This window comes from Callithrix jacchus, chromosome 22 (genome assembly GCF_049354715.1).
Source record: "Callithrix jacchus isolate 240 chromosome 22, calJac240_pri, whole genome shotgun sequence".
Classification (NCBI taxonomy): domain Eukaryota; kingdom Metazoa; phylum Chordata; class Mammalia; order Primates; family Cebidae; genus Callithrix; species Callithrix jacchus.
Window position 1 is genome coordinate 545,252 of NC_133523.1, and position 23,532 is coordinate 568,783.

At 60.7% G+C, this 23,532-nt stretch overlaps 1 protein-coding gene across 1 annotated transcript in view; it reads left to right on the forward strand.

Moving 5' to 3' along the window:
• The first annotated feature begins 3,613 nt into the window (after positions 1 to 3,613).
• Positions 3,614 to 23,532, forward strand: part of HCN2 (hyperpolarization activated cyclic nucleotide gated potassium and sodium channel 2) — a 36,281-nt gene continuing 16,362 nt past the window's right edge. Inside the window, exons 1-3 of the mRNA XM_035285828.3 lie at positions 3,614 to 4,317; positions 19,961 to 20,384; positions 22,043 to 22,204. Of these exons, the coding sequence (XP_035141719.2) occupies positions 3,674 to 4,317; positions 19,961 to 20,384; positions 22,043 to 22,204 (1,230 nt within the window). The 5' untranslated portion in view covers positions 3,614 to 3,673. The remainder of the gene's footprint in view (positions 4,318 to 19,960; positions 20,385 to 22,042; positions 22,205 to 23,532) is intronic.

Here is a 23,532-nt window from a genome sequence, read left to right on the forward strand (position 1 = left end):
AGCCTGGCGTAGTCAGGGCCTTTGCACAGGCTATGCTGCTTGCCCACAGCACCTCCAGGTCTTCCCCCAGCACCTCACCCTCTCCCTGCTCCAGTGTTTCTCCCCACCCTCTGGACGGTATCTGACTTGCTACTCATAAGGGTGACTCTGATGGCCGGCTTCCCCCCTGCCTGGCTCTGTGAGTCTGAGGTTGACTGTGATGCCGGCTTCCCCCCTGCCTGGCTCTGTGAGTCTGAGGGTGACTCTGATGGCCGGCTTCTCCCCTGCCTGGCTCTGTGAGTCTGAGGGTGACTGTGATGCCGGCTTCCCCCCTGCCTGGCTCTGTGAGTCTGAGGGTGACTCTGATGGCCGGCTACCCCCCTGCCTGGCTCTCCGAGTCAGCTGCACTCCAAATGCTCAGCCCCTGGAGCAGGTGTTTATTTATTTTTCCTTTTTGAGACGGAGTCTTGCTGTGTTGCCCAGGCTGGAGTGCAGTGGTGCAATCTTGACTCATTGCAACCTCCGCCTCCTGGGTTCAAGTGATTCTCCTGCCTCAGCCTCCTGAGTAGCTGGGATCACAGGCACGCGCCACCACACCCAGCTAATTCTGTATTTTTGGTAGAGATGGGGGTTTCTCCATGTTGGTCAGGCAGGTGTCAAACTCCCAATCTCAGGTGATCTGCCCGCCTCGGCCTCCCAGAGTGCTGGGATTACAGGGGTGAGCCATGGAGTCCAGCCCCAGCCCCAGCCAAGTATTTTTTAAATAAATGGATAGGCCGGGTACAGTGGCTCAGAACCCTAATTGCAGCACGCTAGGAGGCCAAGGCAGGAAGATCACTTGAGCCCAGGACATCAAGACCAGCCTGGGCAGCATAGTGAGACCCCATCTCTATAAATATGTATATGTGTATTTTTTCTGAGATGGAGTCTTGCTCTGTTGCCAGAACTGGGGTGCAGTGGCATACTCTCAGCTCACTGCAACCTCCGCCTCCTGGGTTCAAGCAATTTTCCTGCCTTAGCCTCCTAAGTGCTGGGTTACAGTCGTGCACCACCACGCCTGGCTAATTTTTGTTTTTTGTTTTTTGTTTTTTTTTGAGACGGAGTTTTGCTCTTGTTACCCAGGCTGGAGTGCAATGGCGCGACCTCGGCTCACCGCAACCTCCACCTCCTGGGTTCAGGCAATTCTCCTGCCTCAGCCTCCCGAGTAGCTGGGATTACAGGCACGCGCCACCACGCCCAGCTAATTTTTTTTGCATTTTTAGTAGAGACGGGGTTTCACCATGTTGACCAGGATGGTCTCAATCTGTTGACCTCATGATCCACCCGCCTCGGCCTCCCAAAGTGCTGGGATTACAGGCTTGAGCCACCGCGCCCGGCAATTTTTGTATTTTTAATAGAGACAAGGTTTCACCATGTTGGCCAGACTGGTCTCGATTTTTAAATATTTTTAAAATTAAAATAAGCATAGTCGGCACGGCGGCTCACACCTGTAATCCCAGCACTTTGGGAGGCCAAGGTGGGTGGGTCACCTGAAGTCAGGAGTTTGAGACCAACCAGCTTGGCTAACATGGCAAAACCCTGTCTCTACTAAAAATAACAAAATTAGGGCCAGGCACGGTGGCTCAAGCCTGTAATCCCAGCACTTTGGGAGGCTGAGGCGGGTGGATCACGAGGTCAAGAGATCGAGACCATCCTGGTCAACATGGTGAAACCCCGTCTCAACTAAAAATACAAAAAATTAGCTTGGCATGGTGGCGCGTGCCTGTAATCCCAGCTACTCAGGAGGCTGAGGCAGGAGAACTGCTTTAACCCAGGAGGGGGAGGTTGCGGTGAGCCAAGGTCACTTCACGGCATTCCAGCCTGGGGGTCAGAGTGAGACTCAGTCTTCAAAATAAATAATAAACAGATACATGCAGAGTACTCCGACCTGGGCAAGGGATCAGAGCGAGCGCGTTGAGGCCGGGAGGGTCCCTGTGTACCCTGGCAGGTACTGGCCTGGGTGAGATTGTGCATTGGAGAGGAGTCACCAAGATCTGGTGACAAGGACCATGAGCCAGCCTCCCTTGTGACTTGCACGTACCGCCGGCGCCTGGGGGAGGCGTTGTCTTTCTGCTTCTCGCACTGCCAGGCCCCGGGAGGGGGGTGGGGGGACAGTTCTTGGGGTTTTCAGGCTTCGCGGGTCCGCCTCCTCCCTGCTCCCAGCCGAGAGTCCCGGGGCTCTGGCGACCTGCCCAGCCTAACATCTTCCCAGGGTGAACATAAACGATCCCGCTTCAGCTGGAGCACGCATCTGCCTCTGGGCGGGCCACAGCCTGGCACTGCCAACTGTGCCACCCGCCTAGCCTCTCCCGCGCCGCCTCAGGACAGACAGCTGTCCCACCCGCCTGTTCGGAGGAGGCCGGCCGGGCCAGTATGGGGGCGAAGGGGTCCCCAGGGTGTGGGGCAGCCTGGCCGGGGTGAGACACAGGCTCAGCCCATCCACTGTGAGTTGGGCACATGCTGGTCCTCCCTCAAGCACCACTGAGTTCCTCCCGTGTGCAGGAAGGGGGCTGAGTCTGTCCCAGTGGCACAGAGGTGCAGGTGGGTGGGGGCACCCAGCACACAGGACATCGTGGCGGATAGGACATCAAGTCAGGTGCCAAGAGGGTCTCAGGAGGGCCTGCTGCCTCCAGGTGGGGGTCAGCTCCCACTTTGTGTGTCTCTGTCTCTCCCCTCTCTCATTTGCCAACTTCCTCACCTGCCCTCTGCCGGCTGTCTGCTGGGCTGAGTGGCTGGGGACAGAGGCCCCACATCGCCTGACACCAGGCCGCCCTCATGCCCAGCATGGCTGTGGCCCAGAAGCAGAGCTTCGGGAAGCTCCTTTCTCAGAGCTGGGGACTAGGAACTGGGGGCACAGTTGCGCCAGAGCCCGAGGGGTCGGGGAAGGAGCCAGCCCCGGGGCAGGGGGCTCCGGGTCTCCCTGTGACCCCAATCTAAAGCCTCCCCAAGACCTAGAGGAAACCCCTGCGCTGCTCCCCAGGCACTGCTGAGGGCTGGGTGGGAGCCCCACACGCGCCGTAGCTCTTCCAGTTTTCCTTGTCAGGCTGGGCTTGGCCTCAGTTTCCTCAAATGCCGACCAGGGCAAGGAGTGTCCGAGATTCGCAGACCGACCCCCGAGCCCGCCTGCCCTTCCCCACGCACTCCAGGGTCTCGGTCCAGGGCCCACAGGCGACCAAGCAAAAGCTCTTTTATTGGGGAATCTTCAATCCCACAGAGAGCGGGGAGGCGCCGGCCGCGGCGGCCTCGCTCTCCAGGCCCGCGTCACTGTCCTCCGGACAGACGCGGAAACCGCGGCGCGGGAGCGGCGGACCCGGCCAGGCAGCCGGGCTCCGTGACCTTGGGCGCGTCCTTCCGCTCGGCCGGCCTCAGTTTCCCCTCCTGGAGAGAGGCCTGCGCGGGGTTCCGAGGCCGCGGGCCGCGTGACCTTGGGGCGCCCCCGACCCCGCGGCCCTAATTTCCTGGCGCGGGGCGGAGGCGGCGCGCGGACCGGCGAGGGGCGCAGCGGAGGCGGGGTTCCCGCCCCCGCCCCTCCCCCGCGCCCAGACTCCGCCCCCCGCGGCTCCGCCCCGCCCCGCCTCCGCCTCCCCCCTCCCTCGGGCTCCGGCCGGCGGCGGCGGCGGCGGCTCCGCTCCGCACTGCCCGGCGCCGCCTCGCCATGGACGCGCGCGGGGGCGGCGGGCGGCCCGGGGAAAGCCCGGGCGCGACCCCCGCGCCGGGGCCGCCGCCGCCGCCGCCGCCGCCCGCGCCCCCCCAGCCGCAGCCGCCGCCGCCGCCGCCGCCCGCGCCCCCCCCGGGCCCCGGGCCCGCTCCCCCCCAGCAGCCGCCCCGGCCCGAGGCGGCGGCCCCGGAGGCGGCAGCGGCGGCGGACGAGGGCGGCCCGCGGGCCCGGCTCCGCAGCCGCGACAGCTCGTGCGGCCGCCCCGGAACCCCGGGCGCGGCGAGCGCGGCCAAGGGCAGCCCGAACGGCGAGTGCGGGCGCGGCGAGCCGCAGTGCAGCCCCGCGGGGCCCGAGGGCCCGGCGCGGGGGCCCAAGGTGTCGTTCTCGTGCCGCGGAGCGGCCTCTGGGCCCGCGCCGGGGCCGGGGCCGGCGGAGGAGGCGGGCGGCGAGGAGGCGGGCCCGGCGGGGGAGCCGCGCGGCAGCCAGGCCAGCTTCATGCAGCGCCAGTTCGGCGCGCTCCTGCAGCCCGGCGTCAACAAGTTCTCGCTGCGGATGTTCGGCAGCCAGAAGGCCGTGGAGCGCGAGCAGGAGCGCGTCAAGTCGGCGGGGGCCTGGATCATCCACCCGTACAGCGACTTCAGGTGCCGCCTCCGGGGGAGGGCGCGGGGCGCGGGGCGCGGGGGCCGTCCTTGGAGCGCCGGGGGAGGGCGGGGCGGCGCGCGCGGCGGGTGACCTCGGAGCTCCTCGGTGACCTCGGGCGTGCCCGGGACCCGCCCCGGAGTGACCCGGGCGCGCGAGCTCCGCCTTTTGGGGGGGTCTCCGGGGTGACCCCGGGGCGCCCCCTCCCAGGGACCTCGACATCTTCCGCCCTGAGGCGCGGCTGGTGGGGTGGGCGCGCGTAGCGGGCCGCGGACCCGGGGTCTGAGCACGGAGGGGCGGAGAGGACGAATAGAGGGGAACGTGGGCCCCGGAGGGCGGCGGAGCGGGAGGGAGGAAGACGAAGGGCGCCGGGGAAGGACGCGCCCAGGGGAGGCCGGGGGAGAGGGGGTTAAGCGGCTCCCACGGCGTCCACCTGCGCCCCGCCTGCGAGGAGGCGCGCCCGGGCCTGGGAAGCGTGCGGGCCCCCACGCCGTGTCTCCCGGAGCCACTCGGCCCGGGCTGTGCACCCATGTGGCGGTGGGTGTGTAGACGCCGCTGTAGATTCAGCCGGTTGATGCGTGGAGCGCGCGGAGCGGGGCCGGCGCGGGGCCACCGCCACCCGAGTTTGCGCTCCTGGTTCCCGGGCTGTGCGTGCGGTGGCCGGAGAGTGAGAGCAGCGTGTGTCCCCGTGGGCTGTGTGCGAACAGGGGCGCGTGACGGCGGCGGGGTTCCCGGGGCGCCAGCCTGTGGTTGGGGAGGGAGGTGTGTCTCCAGGGGTGTGTCTGCATGGTGGTCGCGCGCGCGTGTGCTCCGGGGGGATTTGTGTTGGGTGTTGGGACGAGGTGGGAAGAGGTGGCGTCCGCGTGTGCGCCCGGGGCCGGTGTACACCGGTGGGCAGTAGCGTGAGCCGTGGGCAGGTATCACGCGCGCGGCCGTGGAAGGCTGAGTGTGTGTCTGTGCGTCCACGAGTGCGGTGTGAGGTGGGGTGTGGAGGGTGTAGGTGGAGGGTGTAGGGGGTGCCCGCCGGGACAGCAAGGCCGGGCGCGCGGGGCGGGCGCGGTTTCAGCACCACGGACAGCGCACAGGGCACGGGAGGGCTGCGATTTTCCCGCCTGTCGCTCCTCCACCAGGCCTGGGCGTCCCAGGACGTCCCCCATGGACCCTGGACCCCTAGAGCTTGGCAGGGAGGCTATGGGGATCTCTCTTCCTCTGGCTTCTCCGCACCCCTAGTGACTGGCTGGGGAAACTGAGGCCTAGGGCACACAAGTCCTGGACAGAGCCTAGAAGAAGACTCTGGGATCCACTTCCTCACCCTGAGGTCTTCCTGAGAGGCGAATACAGCTTTGACTGGAAGCCTGGATTTCAAGACAGGCCAGGGGTGGGAGGAGCCCTGAAGCCCCCAGAGGGACCTTGTCCGGCCCCTCCCACCCTGCCTTTGGCCCCACTGGGAGAGCTTGGTCAGCGTCTGGGCTCTGGCCTGCAAAATGCGGACAGTGAGCCGGAAGGATGGGACTTCCAGAGCTGCTGGTTGGCCTGGCCCCACTGCAAATCCGGCTCCACACCCATTGACCAGACAGGGCTGCAGTGGGGAGGGAGCTGCTGAAAGCATGACCTGCAGTGGTGGGTGCTAGCAGGTGGCTGCCCACACCCGCCACCCACTCCCCTTCCCCTCCAGCATGACCTGCAGTGGTGGGTGCTGGCAAGTGGAGGCCCACACCCGCCACCCACTCCCCTTCCCCTCCAGCATGACCTGCAGTGGTGGGTGCTGGCAGGTGGAGGCCCACACCAGCCACCCACTCCCCTGGGCAGCTCCAGCGACCCCCTGACTGCAGAGGAGTGGTTGGTGGGCTGGAGGGCAGGTGGGCTGATCCTGGGGCTTGGGGGGAAGGCTGATAGGAGGAGTGAAGCCCCCCCTCCTTGCACCTACCTTGAGTGAGGTCACCCGGAGGCCTGGGCAGGCTGAGGCTCCGCTCTGTGCTCTGAGGAATGCAGGGGTCACGAGCCCCTGTGTGGGCCAAGGGAGCCCCACCAGGGCAGATGAGTGGTGAAGGGGAGCTATGCAGGCAGGGAATGGGGTTAGTGGGGCCAGTCTTCAGGACTAGCGGAGTTATGGCATTTTAAAATCAGATTTATAAAAGGATTTAGACATTGTCAAGCTGGGGTGCACGGGGCCCCATCCCCTCAAAGCTTAGGACTCATGTCCTCAATCAGTGTGGAAAAGGACCCCAAGAATCTCAAAAGCAAGGTTCCCTAAGCCTGCGCTGGGCCAGTGGCTGTTGGAAGCACCTCTGAGAATTAATTTAATAATATGAATTATTGTAGTGGTGAGGAGGGCGCTAACCCATTTTACCCAGGAGGAAAGAGAGGCGCAGGATGTCAGGTTGCTCGGTCAGAGGCACACGTCTACTCAGGGGTGGGTCTGGGTTTCCCTCTGGGCAGCCCAGCCCGGTGTCCACGCTCTTAACCTCCAGAAAGCCAGCCTCTGCCTAGGTCCCATCCAGGGCAAAGAGAGGAGGAAGGTATTCTGGGGGTACCTGGGGTGGTGGTGGGTGATATTTGTGTGAATATTAATTTTTCATTTATGTTTTGAGACGGAGTCTTGCTCTGTCGCCCAGGTTGGAGTGTGAGTGGTGTGATCTCTGCTCACTGCAACCTCCGCCTCCTGGGTTCAAGGGAGTCTCCCACCTCAGCCTCCCGAGTAGCTGGGATTAGCAGGTGGCACCGGTCACCACACCTGGCTACTTTTTGTATTTTTAGTAGAGATGGGGTTTCACCACGTTGGCCAGGGTGGTCTCAAACTCCTGACCTGATCCACCCACCTCGGTCTCTGAAAGTGCTTGGGATCACAGGCGTGGGCCATCGCACCCGGCCTGTGAATATTAATTCTTTGAAAATGGAGTTGGCAGGGGGTTCCTTTCTGTTTCTGCCTTTTCACGTTTGCCCTTTTAACTCACAACCTGGTGGTGCAGAAACCGTCCCTGATGGCGAGGTGTCTGCAGGCACCACGGGAGGTTTAAGAGGGAGAAGCGGGGCAGCTCCGGCCCCAGCGCCTGGGTCCCCGTGCAGAGGCCAGCATCGCCCCTCCCTAGTGGGAAACTGGCCCGCGTCTGCCTGGCACCAGGGAGGGAACCATTCGCCTTTGTGGAACCATCCCCTCTCTGCTGGGCTGAAGAGGTTGGGGGAATGCAGGGGAGCCCTGGCCGGAGGAGGCATTTGAGGTGGCGGGGTGGGGGGAGGTAGTGTGCGGGGTGGGGGAGTGATCGGTGATGGGAAGGTGTACAGAAAGACGGCCGGGCTGAGGGAAGAGCCGGGTGGGGCTGGGCCGAGAGGAGCATCGGGGAGCATCCAGGGCCGGATCCTGCTGTGGAGGGTGTTTTTGGTGGCAGCTGAATGAGTAGTGAGACCCCAGCTGGCTTCAGTCCCAAGGCCTCCTATGACTGGCGGGGTGTCTTGGGTCCTTCCTGGGCCCCTCTGCCTCAGTTCCCCCAAATGCAAGATGGAGTGGCATGAGGGAGAAGGGGCGAGGGTCTTTCACAGTCTTGGCAGTGTCTCGTGGCCTCCCCTTCCTGCTGAGAGAGTTCTGGGCTCCTTGCCCAGGCTGGGACCCCGAGGCACGTCCTCACCTCGGCCCTGCGGTCTTTGCCACGACCAAGGCCACCCTGCTCCTGTGCTCAGAAGTGGCTTCTTTCACGCCTCAGGTCCCAGCTGCGGTATACAGCTGGTGCCACATATTTGCTGAATTTGCTGAGGGGAGGAGCATGGTTCCTGGATCTTGGCTCTCACTCCTGGACAGCTGGCCCCTTTAGCAGTGCAGTTGGTGCAGGCGCGGCGGCTGATGAGTGTCATCCCAGCACTTTGGGAGGCCGAGGCGGGTGGATCATGAGGTTGAGAGATCTAGACCATCCCAGTCAACATGGTGAAACCCCGTCTCTACTAAAAATAGAAAAATTAGCTGGGCATGGTGGTGCGTGCCTGTAGTCCCAGCTCAGTGAAACGCCGTCTCAAAAAAAAACCATATATATATAAATTAGCCTGGCGTCGTGGCAGGTGCCTGTCAATTCCAGCTACTCGGGAGGCTGAGGAAGGAGAATCCCTTGAACCCGGGAGGTGCAGGTTGCAGTGAGCCGAGATTGCTCCACTGCACTCCAGCCTGGGTTCATTCATGCAGCAGTCCTCTGGGGCTGTGGGTGGCTCCAGACCCGGCCTGATGTCTGAAGTCCCAGAGGCATCCCTGGCACTTCCCTGGGGTGTTGCTGGAAAAGCAGGTTCAAGGACACAAGTTCAAGGTTTCGGGTTCAGAAGGTTTGAGTTTCCTTCTTTGTAGGTGATTATGGTTCGTGCCTGAATTGTAACAGGCGTGAAAACCAAGGAAGGAAGGGGTTTGGCCTTGTGGAATCCCCAGGGCTGCAGCAGGGTCTTCTGTGCCTCCCAGAGCAAGATTAGTTTAAAAATAAGTATCGTGGCTGGGCGCGGTGGCTCAAGCCTGTAATCCTAGCACTTTGGGAGGCCGAGGCGGGTGGATCACGAGGTCAAGAGATCGAGACCATCCTGGTCAACATGGTGAAACCCCGTCTCTACTAAAAATACAAAAAATCAGCTGGGCACGGTGGCGCGTGCCTGTAATCCCAGCTACTCAGGAGGCTGAGGCAGGAGAATTGCCTGAACCCGGGAGATGGAGATTGCGGTGAGCCGAGATCGCGCCATTGCACTCCAGCCTGGGTAACAGGAGCGAAACTCTGTCTCAAAAAACAAAAAAAAAAGTATCGTTACACATAGAAGAAGCATTACACATAGAAAGGAACAACCCGTATCAGCCATTCCAAAAACATACCAAAAGGTAAAGAGCATCACCATAATGAAGAATCTACATCAACTAATGGGCAGAACAGCATTAAATGACAGTATTGAACTCATATATGTCAATATCAATCCCAAATTGAAACGGACTAAATGCCCCAATCAAAAGACACAGACAGGCAAATTGGATAAAAAGCCAAAACCCATCAGTGTGCTGTATCCAGGAAACCCATCTCACATGCAAGGATACACAAAGACTCAAAGGGATGGAGGAAGATTTACCAAGCAAATGGAGAGCAAAAAGAAGCAGGAGTCGCAATTCTCGTCTCTGATAAAGTAGACTTTAAAGCAACAAAGACCAAAAGAGAAAAAGAAGGACATTACAAAATGGTAAAAGGATCGATACAACAAGAAGAGCTAACGATCCTAACCATATATGGACCCGATACGGGAGCACCCAGATACATAAGGCAAGTTCTTAACGACTTACAAAGAGACTTAGACTCCCACACAATAATAGTGGGAGACTTTAACACCCCATTGTCAATATTAGACAGATCAACCAGAGAGAAAATCAACAAGGATATCCAGGGCTTGAACTCAGACCTGGAGCAAGCAAACCTGATAGACATTTATAGAATTCTCCACCCCAAATACACAAAACATGCATTTACCTCAGTATCATGTCGTACCTGTTCTAAAAGTGACCACATAATGGGAAGTAAATCACTCCTCAGCAACTGCACAGCATTTCACAGGTTAAAATGAAATATTGGGGCCCAGCGCGGTGGCTCACGCCTGTCATCCCAGCACTTTGGGAGGCCCAGGCGGGTGGATCACGAGGTCAAGTGATCGAGACCATCCTGGTCAACGTGGTGAAACCCCGTCTCTACTAAAAATACAAAAATTAGCTGGGCATGGTGGTGCGTGCCTGTAATCCCAGCTACTTGGGAGGCTGAGGCAGGAGAATTGCCTGAACCCAGGAGGCGGAGGTTGCGGTGAGCCGAGATCACGCCATTGCACTCCAGCCTGGGTGACAAGAGCGAAACTCCGTCTCAAAAAAAAAAAAAAAGAAATATTGGTTGGCTGCTTGTTTGTTATTTTCCTCCCCTATTCCTTCCTGTCTCCATTGTTAAGCACATTTATTGGCATAAAAGAGGTTTTTAATACCCGTTTTCAGACTGCATTCTAGCCTGGGCAATGGAACAAGATTCCCGTTCTCTCTCCCTCTTTCTCTCTTTCATTTTTTCTTTCTCTTTTTCTTTTATTTCTTTTTCTTTCTTTCTTTTTTCTCTTTAAAAAAATAATAAGTATCGTTAGGCCAGGGGCAGTGGCTGACGCCTGTAATCCCAGCTCCTCGGGAGGCTGAGGCAGGAGAATAGGTTGAACCGGGCGATGGAGGCTGCAGTGAGCCGAGGTCACACCGCTGTATACACCCGGGCAACACCGGAGACTCCATCTCAGAAAACGTGCAGTGCATTCTTCCCGCTTCCATTCCAACCGCCCTGGTCCTAAAGACCATACCGGTTCCCCTTGGGAACGCCTGGGTTGTGCAAAACGAGGTTTCTGCGGGAGATGGGCTGGGGCTCGGGGGACACCGAGGCCAAGGGAGGGACAGTCCGAGGGGTCTGCGTTCTCTCCTCGGCTTTCTCTCGTCCACCCCCTGCTGCCGGGGTCGCGGGAGGCGGCGGGGGACGGGTGGAGATGCGCAGGCCTGGCGGGGCGGAGACCTGGGCAGATCCGGGGTTTGTCTCTTGGGAGCACAGGGCGGCGGGTGTTGGGTGTTGGGTGGCTTCCTGACTGCCCTCCCTCTAGCTCTAGGGCTGTCCGTGCCCGGAGGGCCACCTGCAGCCTCTCCTGCTGCTGCTGATTTTCAGCTCTGTGTTCCTGAATTGTCTTCATCTGGGGAGGACCCGTGAATGAGGGGAGACGGAGCAGACGGTCCCCAAAGCCGGGATCTGTTATGTCCTCGAGGAGACTGGTCGGGCAGGGGCTGCTCCGAGACCCCCCAGGACAGGAGGCCCTGGGGCCCCGCCTCAGATGGCTGAGCGGATCAGCCTGGGGGTGCGGCTCTGCAAATCCGCGGTGATGAATCCCTGCATTAGGCACGGGAATAAACCCCACATTATCCCATGTGGGGACGGCCCCGGGGGCAGGGGTGAGGGTTTCTCTGGCTCCGGTCCAGCTGGAAGGCCCAGTGAGCGCAGGATGGGGGAGCGCACACAGACCCATATCCCAGGTGGCAGAGTCAGGACCCAGGGCCCCCCACTCTGGTCTGCACGGAGCCATCAGGGGCTGGGTAGCCGAGGCCTCCCCACACTCTTCAGAGCCATTCCTAAATTCCCAGCTCAAAAAAGGACATCTTTGTCCGGCCTCTGTGGCTCACACCTACAATCCCAGCACTTTGGGAGGCTGAGGCGGAAGGATCCCTTGAGCACAGGAGTTCGAGACCAGCCTGGGCAACATAGCCAGACCCCCACCCCCACCCCACCCCGCCCCATCTCTACAAAAAGTTAAAAAATTAGCCTGGCCTGGTGGTGTGCACCTGTAGTCCCAGCTACTCTGGAGGCTGAGGCCGGAGGGTCACCTGAGCCCAGGAGGTTGAGGCTGCAGTGAGCTATGATGGCACCCAGGCTACAGAGTTAGACCCTGTCTCAAAAACCAACCAACCCCCAAAATCCCATGACATCTTCAAGCCCCCTTCTTCAGCAGCCCAGGCACGAGCCAGGGGTGTCCTGGGGGACACTTGGAGGCCCTTCTTCAGCCGCCCACTCCCGATGGCCAGGCCCCGCCTCACCCCCCGTGGGCAGACCCCATGGTTCACCCCACACCCAAACAGCACTGGCCGCCTGTCTCCTGCCAGAGGCCACCCAGCCCCCTCTCTGGCCTTCGGGCTGCTAGCGTGGGCCTCTCCAGGCATTGGTCATTCTTCCCCATCCCCTCTACCTCCTTGGCTCTAGCCCTCCCTGTCATGCCCACCCACAACCCCTGGTCCCGAGGTCCCAGCCCTAGGCCGCCCACTGGCCTTGAAGGAAACCAGGCGTAGCCACCCTCACACCTGCTGCCCCTCTGCAGGTGCCGCCCTCCCCGCACCATCTCATCCACCACACACCGCCTCCTCTGAGGAGCCCTCCCACCCGCTGGGGGCTGATGGGCACTACCCAGGTTGGTCTCCTCGTGGTACCCCCAAGGCATCCTGTGTGTCTGTCTCGGGACGGGGCCCGTGTGGTCATCAGGAGCCCCGCGCCCCGCACGGTCCTATGAATGTCTGCCCCGCCTTGGGATCACCCGGAACCTGTGATCTCCCCCGTGGCGGCTCCCTGTCTTAATCCCTCACACCTGCCACGGATCTGTCTGTGACTCCACAGCTGAGAGCTCAGTCTCCTAATCCCCCAGCCCGGGCTCTCCCTTAATCACCGACCTCCGGGCCCTAATCCTCTCCCGGATTTGCCCCAGCTGTAAGTCCTGGACGGCCTTGGGTCTGAGGCTGGGCCCCCGCGGGGAGGGCCCGGCTGCCCTCGCCCATTCCTCAACCCGGGACTCCGGCTCCAGCAGGGACTGAAGACCCCCAGGGCAGGCCCTCCCCAGGTGTCCGAGGGGCCAAGGGTCCTGGGCACTCGGGGGACACCAAGCAACGCCGAGGGTCCTGGGCCTTCCGTTACCAGGGGACCTGACGGCCTCATGCAGAGTGGGAGCAGGGTCAGGGGCCTCACGCCCCGAGCTTCATCCGGCCGTGGAGAGACAGGCCCTCCATTGCTTTTGGAATTTCCAGGGGAAGAACCCAAAGCTTAGGCAGGTGGGATCTAGGTGGGTTCCCATCCCACTGTTTCGCTCACAGCTGGAGGAGCCTCAGTTTCCCTGTCTGAGCTGAGAGGGTGGCTGGGCAGCTGCTGGAGGAGAGCTCAGCTCACACTGGTGTTGGCTGCTGGGGGCCCCATTGAAGCCACCCTCAAGGGAGGAGGGGGTCCCAGGCTTCCTCCAGCCCCCAGGTGTGAGAGCCAGGCTGGAAGGTCTCCCTGGGGACCCAGCCTCATCCCTGGCCTCCGGAGCTGGCCTCCCTCTCTGCCTGTGGGGCTGAGCTGGATAAAGCGGTGGGACCTTCGCGTTTCCGAGGAAGGGGCCTTCGTAGGGGCCTCGCTGTTTCCTGTTGGGGATGGGTTTTAAATACGTCGTTGAGGTCTTTGCTCAGCACCAGAACTGGACAAGGAGGATACAGGGTGCCTGGGGCTGCCAAACAAGGCTGCAGAGTGTGAGGAGAGTCGGGGTGGGCTTTGGGTCTCCGTCCACCCCAGGTCCTTCGAGCTCTGTCTCCTGGATCTGGCTCCTCTCCCAGGGTGAGAGACAGGAGAGGGTCTCCCAACATGCCTGGTTCTATGAATCGTCACCTGGAAAGGAGGTCTTCGTGTTATATGGCCGTTTAGACTGTTTCCAGATCCCCCCTTGGTGGTTTCTAGGTCCCCTTGGCGGTTTCTAGGTCCTGGTGGTTTCTAGGTCCCCCTTGGAGGTTTTTAGGTCCTCTTGGTGGTTTCTAGGTTCTCTTGGTGGTTTTTAGGTCCCCGTGGGGGTTTCTAGGTTTCCTTGGCTGTTTCTAGGTCCTCTTGGTGGTTTCCAGGTCTTCCTTGGCCTGTTTCTAGGTCCTCCTGGTGGTTTCCAGGTCCCCCTGGGCAGTCTCTGGAGCCCCCCTGGTGTTTCTCCCCACGCCTGGCGGAGGGAGGTTCCTAGGCCCTGTGTGCTTCTCAACTGATCTTTCCTGCTTGTTTTGCCCGAAGGCTTGTGCTGGAAGGTGGGAGGCAGGTCTCAGTCCAGAGGGCGATCCTGGGGCCGAGCTCTGCAGTGACCACTCTTGGGGCTTAGGGGCAGGGAGCCTGGCAGGCAGGTGCCGTGGCCTCAGGCCCACTGGGTGCTGGGGCCCTAAGGGTGTCCTTGCTGAGCAGATGCGTCAGGCTGGGGGCCTGAGCCCTCACACCCTGTCTAGGTTCAGCGAAAGGAAGGCATTAATGTTGAGTCATTTCATTTTACCCTGCAAGCTTCTGAGGGGACCCCTCTGCACCCCAACATCAAGTCAGCTTTTTTTTTAATTTTTAAATTTTTTATTTTTATTTATTTATTTTTTGAGACGGAGTTTCGCTGTTGTTACCCGGGCAGGAGTGCAATGGTGTGATCTCGGCTCACCGCAACCTCCGCCCCCTGGGTTCAGGCAATTCTCCTGCCTCAGCCTCCCAAGTAGCTGGGATTACAGGCACTCGCCACCATGCCCAGCTAATTTTTTGTAGTTTTAGTAGAGACGGGGTTTCACCATGTTGACCAGGATGGTCTCGATCTCTTGACCTCGTGATCCACCCGCCTCGGCCTCCCAAAGTGCTGGGATTACAGACTTGAGCCACCGCATCTGGCCAATTTTTTATTTTTTAAGATGGGGTTTCACCTGGTTGGCCAGGCTGGTCTTGAATTTCTGACCTCAGGTGATCCGCCCACCTTGGCCTCCTAAAGTGCTGGGATTACAGGCACAGCCACCACACCCAGCCGTCAGCCTGTTTTTTGGAGATAGTCTTGCTCTGTCGCCCAGGCTGGAGTGCCACGGTCCTGTTCTGGCTCCCTGCAGCCTCAGCTTCTTGGGCTCAAGTGATCTCCCTCCCTCAGCCTCCCAAGTAGCTGGATCCACAGGTGCGCCCCACCACACCAGTTAATTTTTGTAGAGACAGGATCTCATTGTCTTGCCCAGGCTGGTCTTGAACTCCTGAGCTTCCACGATCCTACAGTTTTGGCCTCTCAAGGCGCTGGGGTTAGAGGCATGAGCCCCTGTACCCATCCTCCCCTTTGTTTTGAGACAAGGTCTCACTGTTGCCCAGGATGGAGAGCAGTGTGGTGTGATCTCAGCTCACTGCAGCCTCATCCTCCTGGGCTCAAGAGATTCTCCCCCCTCAGCCTCCCAAGTAGCTAGCACCAGAGTGTGTGCCGTTACACACAGCTGATTTTTTAAAGTGTTACTGTTTGGGAGACAGTCTCTCTGATGCCTAGGCTTGGAGTGCAATGGTGTGGTCTTGGCTCACTGCCACCTCTGTCTCCCGGGTTCAAGCGACTCTCCTGCCTCAGCCTCCTGAGTAGCTGGGACCACAGGCCCGTGCCACCACGCCTGGCCAATTTTTTAGTAGAGACGGGGTTTCTCCATGTTATCCAGGATGGTCTCGATCTCTTGACCTCGTGATCCACCCGCCTCGGCCTCCCAAAGTGCTGGGATTACAGGGTGAGCCACCGCGCCCGGCCTCTAAACACTTTTTTAAAAAGAGTTGAGGGTTAGGCTGGGTGGATCACGAGGTCAAGAGATCGAGACCATCCTGGTCAACATGGTGAAACCCCGTCTCTATTAAAAATACAAAAAATTAGCTGGGCACGGTGGCGCGTGCCTGTAATCCCAGCTACTCGGGAGGCTGAGGCAGGAGAATTGCCTGAACCCGGGAGACGGAGGATGCGGTGAGCCGAGATCGCACCATTGCACTCCAGCCTGGGTAACAAGAGCGAAACTCCGTCTCAAAAAAAAAAAAGAGTTGGGGGTCTTGCTTTGCTGCCCAGGCTGGTGGTTTGAAACTCCTAAGCCCTGGAGGTGCTCCTGCCTCACCCTCCCACAGTGATTTCAGGCGTGAGGCACCATGCCCGGCCGGCCTGAGTCAGCCCTTCTCAGTCTCTCTAGGTTTTGTCCTCAGCCTGGGTGGTTCCTGGGTTGTTCCAAAGGCTCAGCCCTTCCCCGTCATGGTCCAGTGTCCTTTTGAAGCAGCCTGTATCCCGAGTGGGTTGATGCACGGAAGAATAGTCTGAGGTTCTCAGGGGCTCCAGGAACTCACCCAAGGTCACCGTGCCAGCAGCGGGTGCCAGCCCAGGCCTGGCTGACACTGCCACGACGCTAGACGCTGGGTCCCTTCCAGCCTTTGGCTCTCGCAGACCGAGCTCCTGTGAACATCTTGGTACAAATTGTTTTTTAATGTTTTTTTTTTTTTCTCTTCCTTTTGGACAATTTCCTCGGGATCAATTCCCTGAAGTGGAACGGCTGGGTCGCCTGCAGGTGTGGTGTTAATAGCTGTCCCCTGGAGGAGCCATCCAGAAAGGAGAAGCCAGCTTTCCTCGGCTCCTGAAACAGCTCTGCCGGCCCTGCCGGGGACGGGGCTCGCGGGGTTTCGGTGCTGACTTTGGGGAGTCCCTCCAGCCCCTCAGCATGTCCTCCAAAAGGGTGTGGGGACCCCGGCCATGATGGGGAGGGGCTGGGTCTGGGGTGCGGATAAGACCTCAAGAACGAAGAAGGTTGACTTGATCAGGGGTGGGGAGGGGTCCCCTCAGGGGTGGGTTTTTGTTTGTTTGTTTGTTTGAGTCTCGCTCTGTCGCCAGGCTGGAGTGCAGGGGTGTGATCTCGGCTCACTGCAGCCTCCACCTCCTGGGTGCAAGTGATTCTCCTGCCTCAGCCTCCCAGGCAGTCGGGATTACAGGTGCGCACCACCACCTCCAGCTTATTTTTTATGTTTTTAGTAGGAACGGGGTTTCACCATGTTGGTCAGGCTGGCCTCGCTCTCTTGACCTCGTGATCCACCTGCCTCTGCCTCCCAAAGTTCTGGGATTACAGGTGTGAGCCACTGTGCCTGGCTCCCCCCCCCCGCCCCGCCCAGAGACGGGGTTTCTCCATGTTGGTCAGGCTGGTCTCGAACTCCTGACCTCAGATGCCCACTCAGCCTCCCAAAGTGCTGGGATTGCAGGCGTGAGCCACCGCACCCGGCCTTGTTTTGTTTTGGTTTTTGAGATGGAATCCCCACTCTGTCCCCCAGGCCAGAGTGTAGTGGCATGATCTTGGCTCACTGCAACCTCCGCCTCCCCAGTTCAATTTTCCTGCCTCAGCCTCCAGAGTAGCTGGGATTACAGGCAGGCGCCACCATGCCCGGCTAATTTTTTGCATTTTTAGTAGAGACGGGGTTTCACCATGTTGCCCAGGATGGTCTTGATCTCTTGACCTCATGATCCACCCGCCTCGGCCTCCCAAAGTGCTGGGATTACAGGCGTGAGCCACCGCGCCCGGCTGGTTTTTTTCTTCTTTATTAGGGAATTTCCACTTAACCATTTTAAAATCTGTGAATTGGTGTCATTAAGCCCATTCATGCTGTTGTACGTTCCCCAGACAGAAACCACACCTCAGACGCACCCACTCCGCATCCCTCCAACCCCCCCAGCACCCATGCATCCCCTTCCTACCTCTCTGGATTGGCCTGTCGTGGACCTTTCATAGAAACGGGCGAGGTGGCTTTTAACGCCTATAAGGAGCACTCAGGGAGACTGAGGCAGGCGGATCACCTGAGGTCAGGGGGGTTCAAGACCAGCCTGGCCAACATGGTGAAACCCCGTCTCTACTAAAAATACAAAAATTAGCCAGACGTGGTGGTGGGCACCTGTCATCCCAGCTACTCAGCAGGCTGAGGCAGGAGAATCTCTTGAACCCCGGAGGCGGACGTTGCAGTCCAGGCTGGGAGACAGAGCGAGACTCTGTCTTGGAAAATAAATGAATGGCGTCTGTCACTGAGCGTGACATCTGCAGGGGTACCTGCGCCGTGGCCTGGGTCAGAGCCTGGCTCCTTTTCGTGGCCGAGTCGTGTTCCACGTGGAGGGGTGGAGTGTTCGTCCTTTCTTTCCTCCAGTGACGGGCAGCTGCGCTGGCTCCGCCTTTTGGCTGCTGTGACTCGAGCTGTGTCAACACTGTGGCGTGGGGTTCTGTCCACGTCCTTGTTCTCATTTCTTCGGGTGTACACGCAGGAGGGAAGCGCTGGTAATTTTATGTGTCTTGAAGGAGCCACCAGTGTTCGCTCGGAGTGGTTTTGATCTGCATTTTCTCCATAGCGGAAGAGCCGGGCACCTGTCCATGTGGCCATGTGCTGAGTCTCTGTGACCTCCTGTGTGGACCGGCGCTCACAGCACCGTGCCTGGCCCGCCGTCTCTGTCCCTGAATGGACGGGCCCTTTTCTGCCGGAGCTTCCCCGGGGGAGTTTTGGGATCAGCCTTGGGGACTTGGACTCTGGCCGGGGGTGTCTGGGAGTGGAAATGACATCTGGTCTCTTGTCCACAAGTATTTATCGTATGGAACCTCCCAATAGTGCCAAGTCCCACTCGGCCCTTCCCTCGTGGGACCAGCCCCGTCTCTGCTGGGGCTTCACTCTTCCTGCTGGGACACCCCACTTCCTCCTCTCACCTCCTGTGTGGACCCCACTTCCTCCTCTCTCCTCCTGTGTGAACCCCACTTCATCCTCTCTCCTCCTGTGTGGACCCCACTTCCTCCTCTCTCCTCCTGTGTGAACCCCACTTCCTCCTCTCACCTCCTGTGTGAACCCCACTTCCTCCTCTCACCTCCTGTATGGACCCCACTTCCTCCTGTCTCCTCCTGCATGGACCCCACTTCCTCCTCTCCTATATGAACCCCACTTCCTCCTCTCCTATATGAACCCCACTTCCTCCTCCTATATGAACCCCACTTCCTCCTCTCCTATATGAACCCCACTTCCTCCTCTCTCCTGTATGAACCCCACTTCCTCTCACCTCCTGCATGGACCCCACTTCCTCCTCTCACCTCCTGCATGGACCCCACTTCATCCTCTCACGTCCTGCATGGACCCCACTTCCTCCTCTCACTTCCTGTGTGGACCCCACTTCCTCCTCTCACCTCCTGCATGAACCCCACTTCCCCCTCTCACCTCTTCCATGAACCCCACTTCCTCCTCTCTCCTCCTGTATGGACCTCACTTCCTCTGGAGATGCAGCCTGTGCTCCCCTGGCTCAGCCTCCTGTTGCCCCGGTGGAGGCTTCCACCTCTCAGTAAGGCGTTTGGGGCCCTCACCTCCCAGCGTGAGCTGAGCACAATTTGGTTCCCACACTGGCTACCCGCCCCTGCCCTCTGTGCCTGCTGCCCTGCCGCCCCGGCGCCCGTCTGCTCTCCACACCCCGGCCTCTCTCTGCTGGTCCGCTGTCCTGTCTGAGTACATTTTAACGGCAGCCTCTGCTGGGCACATCGTCCCTCTCTGGTCATGTGAAGCATTTCATCTATTTTGAGCTACCTCTTAGGCCTTGTGAGGTCTCCAGCATTTTCAAGGACACGGGGTCAGAGCTGGGCCCGAGGGAGGGACCTGGGTTGGGGCTGCGCAGTGGCGTTGGGCTTTTGGGGCTGGGTGGCCTTCCTGGGCTAGGAGCGTGGTCCCTAGGGAGGAGGGCCCGGGGCCAGTCCCGCAGGCACCTGAGAGCTTGAAGTGTGGGTTCCCCTGGCCCCCTAGGGAGAAGGGCCCGGGGCTGGTCCCGCAGGCGCCTGAGAGCTTGAGGTGTGGGTTCCCCTGGCTCCCTAGGGAGAAGGGCCCGGGGCCGGTCCCGCAGGCACCTGAGAGCTTGAAGTGTGGGTTCCCCTGACCCCCTAGGGAGGAGGGCCCGGGGCCGGTCCCGCAGGCACCTGAGAGCTTGAAGTGTGGGTTCCCCTGACCCCCTAGGGAGGAGGGCCCGGGGCCGGTCCCGCAGGCACCTGAGAGCTTGAAGTGTGGGTTCCCCTGGCCCCCTAGGGAGAAGGGCCCGGGGCTGGTCCCGCAGGCGCCTGAGAGCTTGAGGTGTGGGTTCCCCTGGCTCTGTAGGGAGGAGGGCCCGGGGCTGGTCCCGCAGGCGCCTGAGAGCTTGAAGTGTGGGTTCCCCTGGCTCTGTAGGGAGGAGGGCCCGGGGCCGGTCCCGCAGGCGCCTGAGAGCTTGAAGTGTGGGTTCCCCTGGCCCCCTAGGGAGGAGGGCCCCGGCTGGTCCTTCAGGCGCCCGGGGGAGGCACTGGCCTGAGGTGTGGGCGCCCCTCGCCCCCAGGTTCTACTGGGACTTCACCATGCTGCTGTTCATGGTGGGGAACCTCATCATCATCCCGGTGGGCATCACCTTCTTCAAGGACGAGACCACCGCCCCGTGGATCGTGTTCAACGTGGTCTCGGACACCTTCTTCCTCATGGACCTGGTGCTGAACTTCCGCACGGGCATCGTGATCGAGGACAACACGGAGATCATCCTGGACCCCGAGAAGATCAAGAAGAAATACCTGCGCACGTGGTTCGTGGTGGACTTCGTGTCCTCCATCCCCGTGGACTACATCTTCCTCATCGTGGAGAAGGGCATCGACTCCGAGGTCTACAAGACGGCACGCGCCCTGCGCATCGTGCGCTTCACCAAGATCCTCAGCCTCCTGCGGCTGCTGCGCCTGTCGCGCCTGATCCGCTACATCCACCAGTGGGAGGAGGTGAGGCGGGGTGGGGGCGGGGCCAAAGCAGCAGGGGCGGGGCCGTGAGGGTGATGGGGGCGGGGTCAAGCCAGCAGGGGCGGGGCTATAAGGTTCTGGGGTGGGGCTACAATGGCACATGGATGGGGCCAAGGCAGGGGCAGGGTTATGAGGGTGTTGGGGTGGGACTACGAGGGTGCAGGGGCGGGACCAAGGCGGCCAGGGCGGGGCTATGAGGGTGCAGGGGCGGGACCAAGGCGGCCAGGGCGGGGCTATGAGGGTACAGGGGCAGAGCTGCAGTGGTGCAGGGGTGGGGCCAAGGCAACGGGTGGTACTGGGGCAGCGTCAAGGCAGCAGAGGCGGGGCTATGAGGGTTCTGGGGTGGGGCTACCATGGTGCATGGGTGGGGCTTAGGCAGGGTGGGGCTATAAGGTTGCTGGGGTGGGGCTACCATGGTGGGACCAAGGCAGCAGGGGCGGGGCTATGAGGGTTCTGGGGTGGGGCTACCATGGTGCAGGGTGAGGCCAAGGCAGCAGGGTGGGGCTATGAGGTTGCTGGGGCGGGGCTACCATGATGCAGTGCAGGGTCAAGGCAGCAGGATGGGGCTATAAGAGCTCTGGGATGGGGGCCAAGGTAGCAGGGGCGGGGCTATGAGGATGCTGGGGCGGAGTCAAGCAGTAGGGGTGGGGCTTAGGGGTGCTGGGTGTGGCCGAGTCCGCAGCGGTAGAGCTATGGCAATGGGACCAAGACCACGAGGGGCTGCAGAGGCCAGGTGGTGGATGAGATTCCCGACCATGGCTGCAGAGGTAGGGCTATGAGAGGTGCGGGCTGGGCTGTGGCTTTAGGGGTGAGGCAGTGAGGGTACTGCAGGGGTAGGGCCTAGCCGCAGGGCCAGGGGCAGGGCGGTGGATGGGAGGCAAGGCCCTAGCTGCAGAGGTGGGGCGATGATGGGGGGGTGGGGCCACAGCCATGGGGGTGCGGCTTTGGCTACAAGGGCGGGGCCGCACGGGGCCATGGGGGCAGAGTAGGCGGAGCCAAGAGTGGGGTCCTGGAGGGTGGAGCAGGGACCCTTGGACACATGCATGTCAATTTTATTCGTTCTGCCTTGTTTGAGCATTGGGGAAACTGAGATTCCCCTATGGCAGTGGGGAAACTGAGGCCAGAGCAGCAAAGCTAAGCCACCCCGCTTCTTCCTCCCCCTAAGTCCAGACCCCACCTCGATCCTGTCCCTGGACTAAGTCTACCACTCGTGGCCACCAGCAGGGGCCTGGCAACTGTCCCCCGTCTTCCAGGACACTGTGGGAGGCGGGCTGGGGGCTGGGGCCACGGTCCTGGGAGCTCTGGAAAACGGATAAGGGGAAGGTGTGGATTTTGGTGGTGATCCTGAGCCGGGGCCGTGGATTTGAGGGGGTTTCTGGGGCGGGGCCGTGGATTTGGGCAGCAGGGATCCTGGGGCGGGGACGCAGGGTGGGGTGGGGGGGTCTGGGGTGGGGGTGGTGGCTTTGGGTGGAAGTCTTGGGGGGGCCGTGGAGTGGGGCTGGGGTCCTGGGGTGGGGACCGTGGATTTGGGGGGCGGGGCCGGGAGCTCCCACAGTGGGGGCACGTGGGACTGGGGCGCTGAGGCAGCGGGAGAGGGTGGGCTTGCGGCAGGCAGGTGGGCTCACGGCGCCTCCCCGCAGATCTTCCACATGACCTATGACCTGGCCAGCGCGGTCATGCGCATCTGCAACCTCATCAGCATGATGCTGCTGCTGTGCCACTGGGACGGCTGCCTGCAGTTCCTGGTGCCCATGCTGCAGGACTTCCCGCGGAACTGCTGGGTGTCCATCAACGGCATGGTGGTGAGCGCGGGGCCGGCGGGGGTCCCGGGCCCCTTATCCCACTTAGGAGGACCCAGGCCCGTTTACAGAGGGGGAGACCCAGGCCCCTTTACAGATGGGGAGACCCAGGCCCCCTTATCCCCCTTACAGAGGGGGAGACCCAGGTCCCCTTATCCCCCTTACAGATGGGGAGACCCAGGCCCCCTTATCCCACTTACAGAGGGGTAAACCCAGGCCTCCTTACAGAGGGGGAGACCCAGGCCCCCTTATCCCCCTTACAGAGGGGGAAACCCAGGCCTCCTTACAGATGGGGAGACCCAGGTCCCCTTATCCCCCTTACAGATGGGGAGACCCAGGCCCCCCTTATCCCCCTTACAGAGGGGGAGACCCAGGCCCCCTTATCCCCCTTACAGAGGGGGAAACCCAGGCCTCCTTACAGAGGGGGAGACCCAGGTCCCCTTATCCCCCTTACAGATGGGGAGACCCAGGCCCCCTTATCCCCCTTACAGAGGGGGAGACCCAGGCCCCCTTATCCCCCTTACAGAGGGGGAAACCCAGGCCTCCTTACAGAGGGGGAGACCCAGGCCCCCTTATCCCCCTTACAGAGGGGGAAACCCAGGCCTCCTTACAGAGGGGGAAACCCAGGCCTCCTTACAGAGGGGGAGACCCAGGCCCCTTTACAGAGGGGGAGACCCAGGCCCCCTTACAGAGGCAGGGACAAGACCTCCCTTACAGATGGGAGGACCCAGAACTGCAATTCCCGCAGGCCCCATGAGTGCCCTTGGGGCTGAAACAGCCACTTTGAGCCTTTCAGGCCCGGGGCGGGGAGGGGGGGGTCCACGGAGAGAAGCTGAGTGTGATCATGGCTTTTTCTGTCACCCAGACATCTGCTTAGGGCTTTTTTTGTGCTTTTTGGGTTTCTTTTGCAGGGTGGGGGGGTAGCGGGGGGGAGGGGCGGGGCGGAGTCTCCCTCTGTTGCCCAGCTGGAGTGCAGTGGCACGATCTTGGCTCACTGCAAACTCCACCTCCCTGATTCCAGTGATTCTTTCACCTCAGTCTCCTGGGATTACAGGTGCCTGGTACCACACCTAATTTTTGTACTTTTAATAGAGACGGGTTTCACCAGGTTGGCCAGGCTGGTCTCGAACTCCTGACCTCAGGTGATCTGCTGGCCTCAGCCTCCCAAAGTGATGAGACTACAGGGGTGAGCCACCTCGCCCAGTCTAATTTGCATACGCTTATTTAAAATAATAATTTAAGAGCCAGGCATGGTGGTGCTCGCCTGTGGTCCCTGCTGCTCAGGAGACTGAGGGGGTTGGATCCTTTGAGTGCAGAAGTTTAGGCTGCAA